The sequence below is a fragment of the Rhinopithecus bieti genome, unplaced genomic scaffold (genome assembly GCF_001698545.2).
Source record: "Rhinopithecus bieti isolate Rb0 unplaced genomic scaffold, ASM169854v2 scaffold_2272, whole genome shotgun sequence".
NCBI classification, from domain to species: Eukaryota; Metazoa; Chordata; class Mammalia; order Primates; family Cercopithecidae; genus Rhinopithecus; species Rhinopithecus bieti.
Window position 1 is genome coordinate 459,309 of NW_016804163.1, and position 8,522 is coordinate 467,830.

At 34.3% G+C, this 8,522-nt stretch overlaps 1 protein-coding gene across 2 annotated transcripts in view; it reads left to right on the forward strand.

Annotated features, from left to right (window-relative positions):
- RTTN (rotatin) overlaps window positions 1-8,522 on the forward strand; it is a 218,092-nt gene that overhangs the window by 137,028 nt on the left and 72,542 nt on the right. For both annotated transcript variants that reach the window (XM_017867073.1, XM_017867072.1), the window contains 2 exons: window positions 2,400-2,589; window positions 3,946-4,034. In XM_017867073.1, the coding sequence (XP_017722562.1) occupies window positions 2,400-2,589; window positions 3,946-4,034 (279 nt within the window). The remainder of the gene's footprint in view (window positions 1-2,399; window positions 2,590-3,945; window positions 4,035-8,522) is intronic.

Here is an 8,522-nt window from a genome sequence, read left to right on the forward strand (position 1 = left end):
AGACTGGATTAAGAAAATGTGGCACATATACACCATGGAATACTATGCAGCCATAAAAAAGGATGAGTTTGCGTCCTTTGTAGGGACATGGATGCAGCTGGAAACCATCATTCTTAGCAAACTATCACAAGAAGAGAAAACCAAACACCGCATGTTCTCACTCATAGGTGGGAACTGAACAATGAGATCACTTGGACTCGGGAAGGGGAACATCACACATGGAGGCCTATCATGGGGATGGGGGAGGGGGGAGGGATTGCATTGGGAGTTATACCTGATATAAATGACGAATTGATGGGTGCAGCACACGAACATGGCACAAGTATACATATGTAACAAACCTGCACGTTATGCACATGTACCCTAGAAGTTAGTATAATAATAAAAAAAAAATGTCATTTTAATTTCAAAAAAAAGATAGTTTTTGTACAACTTTGATTAATCACTTTTGATTTATTGAACTTTTTAAATGAGTGAAGCTAGTAAACTCAGTTAAACTACAATTCTTGTTTTATTTGTTAATTCCTTCCCTGTATTATTATAATGAGGGCTCTAATTTGTGATGTTAAGCAGTTTATTGCAAATCTCTTGGGTGTTTGGCATGTTTTATACATTTTAAGTATGTTATAACTTGTTTAAAAGATAGAATTTCTTAAAACTGTGAATGTTAAGATTGACTCTGTGATTTTGGGTGAATACTTCATTCTATATAATAAAACAAGGTAGTGCATTATTAAAGGGCGCCAGTACCTGTAACATATACCTTGGTTAATACACAGGAGCCACATAACCCCATTCTCTTTGTATTTCTCTCTCTTTTACCTGATTCTTCTAGACCTCTACATTTAAAATAACAACAGTGACCACCATGTGCTGGCTGTTCTTTACAATAGTCTTATTTCTTATATAAATTGCTCTGTTTAGGAAGAGTGAGCTCACAGTGTTGGTAGATTTATTATAGCACAGCAATAAAAACTTTGTAGTCATAAAAGACATTGAATATTGAAGTAAGAGGTTTAATTTATAATGATGTATATAAGTGTCCTTAAAAAGAAGTGTGAGGCTGGGCGCGGTGGTGCAAGCCTGTAATCCCAGCACTTTGGGAGGCCGAGATGGGTGGATCACGAGGTCAGGAGATCGAGACCATCCTGGCTAACACGATGAAACCCCGTCTCCACTAAAAAATACAAAAAAAAAACTAGCCGGGCAAGGTGGCGGGCGCCTGTAGTCCCAGCTACTTGGGAGGCTGAGGCAGGAGAATGGCATAAACCCAGGAGGCGGAGCTTGCAGTGAGCTGAGATCCAGCCACTGTACTCTAGCCTGGGCCACAGAGCGAGACTCCGTCTCAAAAAAAAAAAAAAAAAAAGAAGGGGAAAAAAAATAACTTTTTTAGTGTAATTATGCCTTTAACTTGTGAATTCCTTTATCTTCCTGAAGAGTAAGTTAAAATATCCATCTTCTCTTGGTGATGGGGAGGGTGAGAGAAGAGACACATACACAAATCTTACGGTTAGAGGTCAACTTGGAATATGTTTTGAACATATCTTTCCTGTTGGCTCTTAGATTTCTGTTTGCTGTCTTTTACTTTTCTCTCTCTTATGGCCTGTTTTAAAATCTTAACTTTATTATAATTTCCCAGAAAATAGAAATACTTATAAACTGATGATAGGATTATTTGCAAACTTCAAACCTATCCTCATTGCTTGCTTTTTGCTATTAGATATTCCAGGAAAAGTAGTAAGTGGCAATGCAAAAAATTGTTTGAGAAAAATGCAAAGAGAAAAATTGTGTAATAGCAGATTCTTTTCAGCCTCCTGGTGGCGGTTCGTGTGTGTGTGTGTGTGTGTGTGTGTGTGTATACACGTGTGGTGTTTTTCCTTGTCAGGATTAATTCAGTGGGAAGTAATGTGGCAGGTTTTGCCATATGGATATTGATGGACCTTTTTATTTTACCTGGCTTAGTGATAGGTATAAAAAATAATTCTGAACATAATATATGAACCACCTTATTTCATATATTTAACACCTATTATTTTACTATTATATGTAGGTTGAAAAATACTGCTTTTGTTGTGTTTTTGGCTCAAGCATGTGATTTCTTGGTTAAAGCTGATCCTTCCATAGAAACATTCTAAATGAAACGGCCCCTCGAGAGAGAGGTCAGCTTTGTCCTTTCACGAGAGTGTTTAGGCAGCAGAGACCTAGAGTATTGTGGAAGAATTTGTCCTAGGTCAGGCTGCTATAGTTATAAAAACTCTGTTTTGTAAGGACGGAAACAGAGTGGAAGGAGATGGGAGTATCTGGGACCCGTTCGTTTTCTTGAGAGGAGACAATGGATCTTTTTAAGGAAATTGTTGGATAAATCAGTGTCTCCTTCTTCTTTCCTTCTTTTCCTACAGGGGCCCTGTGTCCATGATGAGGACTCTGGCCTATCGCTCATTGGAAAACCTGCCCTTCAGGCTCTTTTATATCATTGCCATTTTTATGAACATTTGAATCAGATGATAAAACATTGTTACCTAGGACGGTGTATGTTTGATTTGAAGTTTTCTGCTTTTGATAGAAATTTAGAAGGCAATGATTTAAATGGTAAGTACAATATCTTTGTATTTTATTTTGTAATATGTAACTTTTAAAACTTAAAATGCATATATTTGTTTTAAAATTTGAAAATGAAAGTATACAGGGAAAACATTCATTTCCAGTTCCACCACCCAGAGAGATGTGTTTTCTTCCAGTCTTTTTTCTCTGTCTAGCCTTTGTTTGTTTTATGTGATTATGTTTAGATCTTATGTACATTTTTGTATTTCCTTCTTTCACTGAATATTCTGCAAGCATTTTTCTGTATTATAAATTCTTCATGGAAATTATTTTGACATATTATTAATATTTTATGAGTTATGTTATGCCCATCAGTACAGTTTTATAGTTTCTTTCTCTATTAACATCTTAAACTTTTTTGGAACTTTCACTTCTAGGCAATGTACAGTTTTTTCATCCTTCTTATGAATGAGACTTTTTCCCACTACATTTTCTAATTCATTTTGCTGATGTATCAAAAAGTTATTTATTTTAGTATGTTACTTATTTGTCACAATAGTTTCCTGAAACCTTTTAATTCCTTTTGTTTGTAGGTTCTCGTAGATTTGCCAAGTATAAGATCTGAGCACATAAAAATAATTATATCTCATAATGAATAGTAATTTAATAATATAAATAGGTTTTATTTTAAATTCATTTTATAATAATTTTTTAGAATCTTGCCATAGTTTCAGACTTACAGAAAAGCTTCAGGAATAGTACAAAAAATTTCTCAAATCTTAACATTTTACTGTAATTATATCCTACCACGTGTGTGTGTGTGTGTATAAATAAACAGATATGTGTGATCTATATATATTCCTTCTGAGCCATTTAAGAGTAAGTTGAAGACATGAAGTTCCTTTATCCCCAAATTGTTAAGTGTGAATTTATGATTCACTTTTCTGTTTTGTTCTTGGAGGAATCAAGAAAATGAGATTTGATGAAGTTTTGAACATTTTAAATATCCCTATCAGAACAGTGACTCTCTTAATTGTTTAGATTTCTCTGGATCAGTTACTCAGAGCATGGCCCTTAAACTAACAGCATTGGCCTCTTCTGTGAACTTGTTAGAAGTGCACGCTCAGGGCTTCCACTCTGACCTGGGGTATTGGAGCCTCTGGGGCTGGGGCTGAAGCAGCTGCCTTAGCAAGCTCTCAGTGATTCTTATGTACATTAAAAAAAAAACTTTTCCTTAGATTTGTTTTCTTTTTTTTTTAATAATGGTCTATCTCAGAAGCCAGATCCATATAAGTTTTTTTCTTTCTTTAGTTTTGAATTGGTGTCCTGTAATGAGTACTCTTTTAGTTAATTGTTACAGTTCCCAGGAGGGTGTCCATATTAACAGTTTTCTCGTTGTTGCAGGTTTAGATGACTCATTCAAGTTTTGGAGGGCCCCATCTAGGATATGTCAGGATCGAGATCCAAGTTCTCTCTCGACCTCAGAAACAACGGTACTTGCAAAGAATGCATAAGTCCTTCATTTTGAATCTCTGAAAAAATGTGAATTTGCATAGTTGGAGATGAGAATACAAAGTGTAAGGTTCTAACAGCTGTGATTTATTCAAGTGCTGCCTGCAGAATTTTACTAAATTATTGTATTCAACCTGCACATCAGCCGTACATCATAGATATTTACCTTGATTTTCTGTGTGCTCAAGCCACTCTGAAGTAAAGTAACTCTGTGATCATTAGTGCTATAGGGAGCAGAACTGGAGTTTGAACCAGGGTGTGCCTTGCTACAGTATAGCTACACTGAATATCCCTTTAGTTGAGAATTTTCAACCTCTCTTTCCTACTTTTTTTGATAGTACAAAAGTGTGAAAATGTGTTTATCATTAGTATTAGAAGAGAACAAATCCCACATGATTAAAAATGGTTGATTACCCTGAAATTGTGCCTAAGGGCAGGGCACTATGAAGAACATTCAAATGATTCTAGTGTGGTGCTGACAACTTTAAACACACTTCTAAATACTTGCATCACATAGAAGTTTATCTGGATTACCTGACATTTATATATGCCTGTCTGCATGCCTTCTTTCCTTCCCCTTTCATTCATGCATTAGTTGCTTTTTTTGCAGACAAGTTTGAAACACTGGGTATTTATAAGGAATGATTGATACTAGGTTTCAGTTATTTACAAACATACAGAATCATTTATTCTCAACTGGGAAACATTACCTTTAATTTTAAAGTGTTTTTTGGAATAATTACTGTGTTATACAACATATCAGGAAGGCAAAGCTTTGATGCACCTGTTTCCAGGAACAAAAATAATATGAGATTAATAATTATTATATAGACATTATAATGTAAAGATTATGTTTAATCTATCTCCTAGTTTCTCAAAAGACTGATACTTTTTGCTACAGTTTTAAGTCTTTTTTCCCCTAGATTCAAGAGAAGTATTTGTGTTTAGTGCTACATTGGACTTTCATATGGAAAAGTAAGATAATTACCCGAGTTCCACTAGATGTCATGCTTTCCTTTCCAAGGTGGAGATAGTGTGTACCGTTGTCTCGACAAGAGCAATAATATGATAAATGCCAAAGGGAATTTTATTAATTGGTTATTTAGTTCATAGAAGGACAGCATGAATGTGTGCTTAAAAGTAAATTTTGTTTGGTTAACCTATTTGTCAAAAGGGCTATAGACTAGCCTTGAAATTTTGATACCTACTTCAGTTTTTTACTTCTAATAGGTACTCAGTAAATAATAATTGCTGTAATTAACTTTGAGTTATCTTAGCTGTTTTGTGGTTAGCACTCAAGTTGTATTTACCCTATACAAGAAAACCTAAATACAAAAAGCAAAAGCATATCAACCTTTTGAATTTCTCTATTTTATAATAATACGTAAATTTTACAGGTTAGAATTCTAGATTCTCTGAGAAAATTTGGAAATATGTATTTATTGTAGTCATTATTAAAGAAGCACCCCGATTAAAGTTAAGGTCTGTAACTTGTTTGTGTTTGGATGTAACACAGACTTTTAGAAATATATACCAATGGAATCTTTCGTTGTTTTTTTTTAAGAATTTTGTAATATGTGTAAAATTTATTTCTTATTATTTTCCTTAAAGACTAGTATATTCTGTTAGAATTTTTACAGAGTCTACTTTTACTTTCTTTTTTGGGGATTTCAAACAGAATTTTAGAATGGGTGACTTTTATTTACAAAAATAGTCTTAGTACCCTAATTCTACTAGTTGTTATAATTTCTTTACCATACCCAAGATGATACGTATCTTTGTCCCAACAGGAGAAAAATCTGGAGAGTGTTTTCATTATGACATTATTACTTTAAACCAAAGCTGTCAGTACTTAGACCAAGTCATACTTTCTTATCTATAAGAAAATGTTGAAGTTACAAATTGAGGTATGAGTTGAGTGGATGTAAATCTTATTAATCAGCTTATCTACTTATTTATATCTTTGTTTTGTTTATCTCAGAATTGAGAAAAAATTGCAATATTTTATTGGTTGGTTGACTGGTTTTTCCATTTTGTCTTTCCAAGGAAAGCATCATCTTTTGATTTGGGTCGTGTCATCCAGCATGCTGCTTCTGGGTCACTATCCATTTTGTGCTCTTAATGCCAAGTTAGGGACTTTTGTGCTGTTACCTAATGTATGTTAGTTCAGTTGTTTGGCAAGCTTTGTAAGGATTGTTGGGTCCTGTATGTTTTATAAACTGCAGATAGAGTAAGCAGAGTGTCATTGTTAGCTTGGGGGCATCACCCTTGTAAATGCTTCCTCAGGAGTGGCCTCTATCAAACTCAGTGTTCTCTTCTTCTGGGGTAGGAGGATTCAGCCATTAGGTGTTATTTTTCTTCTTGAAATCACATTTATATCCAAGATGGATAGCTGTTTGTGTCTCTTACACACCTGTGTGCAGCAACAGCTTTATGACCAAAATTTGGTCTTTTCTGTTGTTCCTGAGCAGAACTATGTCTGTATTTTTTCTTTTAATTTATCAATTGTCAAAATAAAATATGTGGGAAATGTAATTCCTTTCTTTTGAGCCTTTCTTTGTGAAATATGTGATACTTTCAAACTTTTCTGGAGCACAGATTTAAAGAAAACTGATTTTAGTTTTCTAAACATTTAAAGAGAATTTTTACACTTCATAGTCTTAAAAAAACTGAAAAGCATTGCCACTATTTTGCAAAAGAGGAAATTAGGGCATGGAAATTAGGGCACTCCATGGAGTGGATGCTTGTTCAAGTTCCTAGCATGGTAACTGGTAGACCATTCTTTTGAGTCCAGAAGTATGTTTGCTTCCTCCTTCACTCTAAGGCCAGATGTGATTGATCCCATAAAAGATGGTCTAGTCAAGGGACAGTGAGGTTTCTTTAGAAGGAATGACGAAATGAAAAGTGATTTTGTGTAGGACGTGGCAACTGAAATGGGCTTTCAAATATTATCGCCTTCTCCTTTATGTGCATACAGACATTTGCAAGGGGCTGAAAAGATTCAGATATTCTTTAGGATTCAGTGACCACTTAACAAATGACGAAAGTCTACTTGAGAACATAAAGCATACTTAAATATGTATGCTTTAGAAAGTAACTAAATGTGAAGTTGTGTGTACTGAAGGCATTAACATCCAGAAAATGCAAGAAGTTGTTTGGAGTAGAATGTGGGATGGAAAGCTAAAGTTTGAGGACCTGACTAATCAGATAGGAGTTAGTTAAGAAAGCTGAATCAATTTTTGGATGGAATGGCATGAAACATGACAACTGATATGACAGAAATAACCTATTGATGCTCATTTGGTGGTACTTAAAATTGTTTTATAGAAGGAAGAGTAGAAGAACAGTTTAAGCAGGGATGGATCCAAAAGACTTTCTAAAAGAAAAATAGTTTTGACATAGGCATCACTGATAGGACATATAAATACCTGCAGCGTGGTGACTCCAGGAAAACTTGAGGAGGTGGCAGTTTGTGTGATGGTGGAGAGAGAAAAAAAGTGTTATACTCTGTTTAAATAAATTTCAGCTACCTGTGGATTATCCAGAGTCTTAACAACCTTGTATGTTTAGTTAGGAGGAAAATACAAATGAGACAAGCTCTTGGAAATTTGTGCTCTTAGGTTACACACAGGATGGCACAGGGACCGTGACTATGTTGTGATGATAATCTGTCTCTTTAAGTGGTCCTTTAGTTAGTCATGCAAGAATCGTCTATCTTCTGCTCATTCCTTCAGAGGAACTTTCTGAGCTTTCTTTTTTTTTTAAGTATATTGTACATAATCCATTTGAATTGTGAATCTATTAGTTGAAATAATTGAAACTTCTTGTTATAATTTGGTTAGAATTAATTATTACAAATTAAGAAGCATGCCAAAGCTTTCCTGCTCTTGGGCATATAGAGAAAGGTATTATTTATTAAAATGAACACATGGAACTTAGAATCTCTTAGAAACCCTTCGTATCTTGTGTTTTTCCAAATTTTCAAAACGTGGCTAGACTTGCACTTTATTTTTTTCACACTACAATCCTTATTTTCTCCCTTAGTACCTTTTTAAAAAAATTAAATAAACTGTTTTGGCACCAGTACTGCTTTTGAGGGAAGAGGATGAAACTATTATAAGATCATTTTGACAAATACAATATTCAAGTTCTGAATTAACTTTCAGAAAGTGTTAAAGTGTCCAGTGAAATCACTTGTTTCTGTAAGGCAGATACAAAGAAAATCACTTTTGTACATTGATGCATTTTTGCTTATATGACAGAAATTGTTTTTTACACTGCAATTCTACTTGGATATGGCAAATGACTTTGCTATTTTCAGTGATTTCAAAGGGACTTTCTTAATTTTAGCTGCTTATTTTACACTGAAGCATAATTTAGAAACCTTCTTTAGTTACCAAATCTGCTTACAAACACATTGAAGACAATTTTTTTTGGTTTTTATAAGCAAGGTTTGAGTTCATTTTATT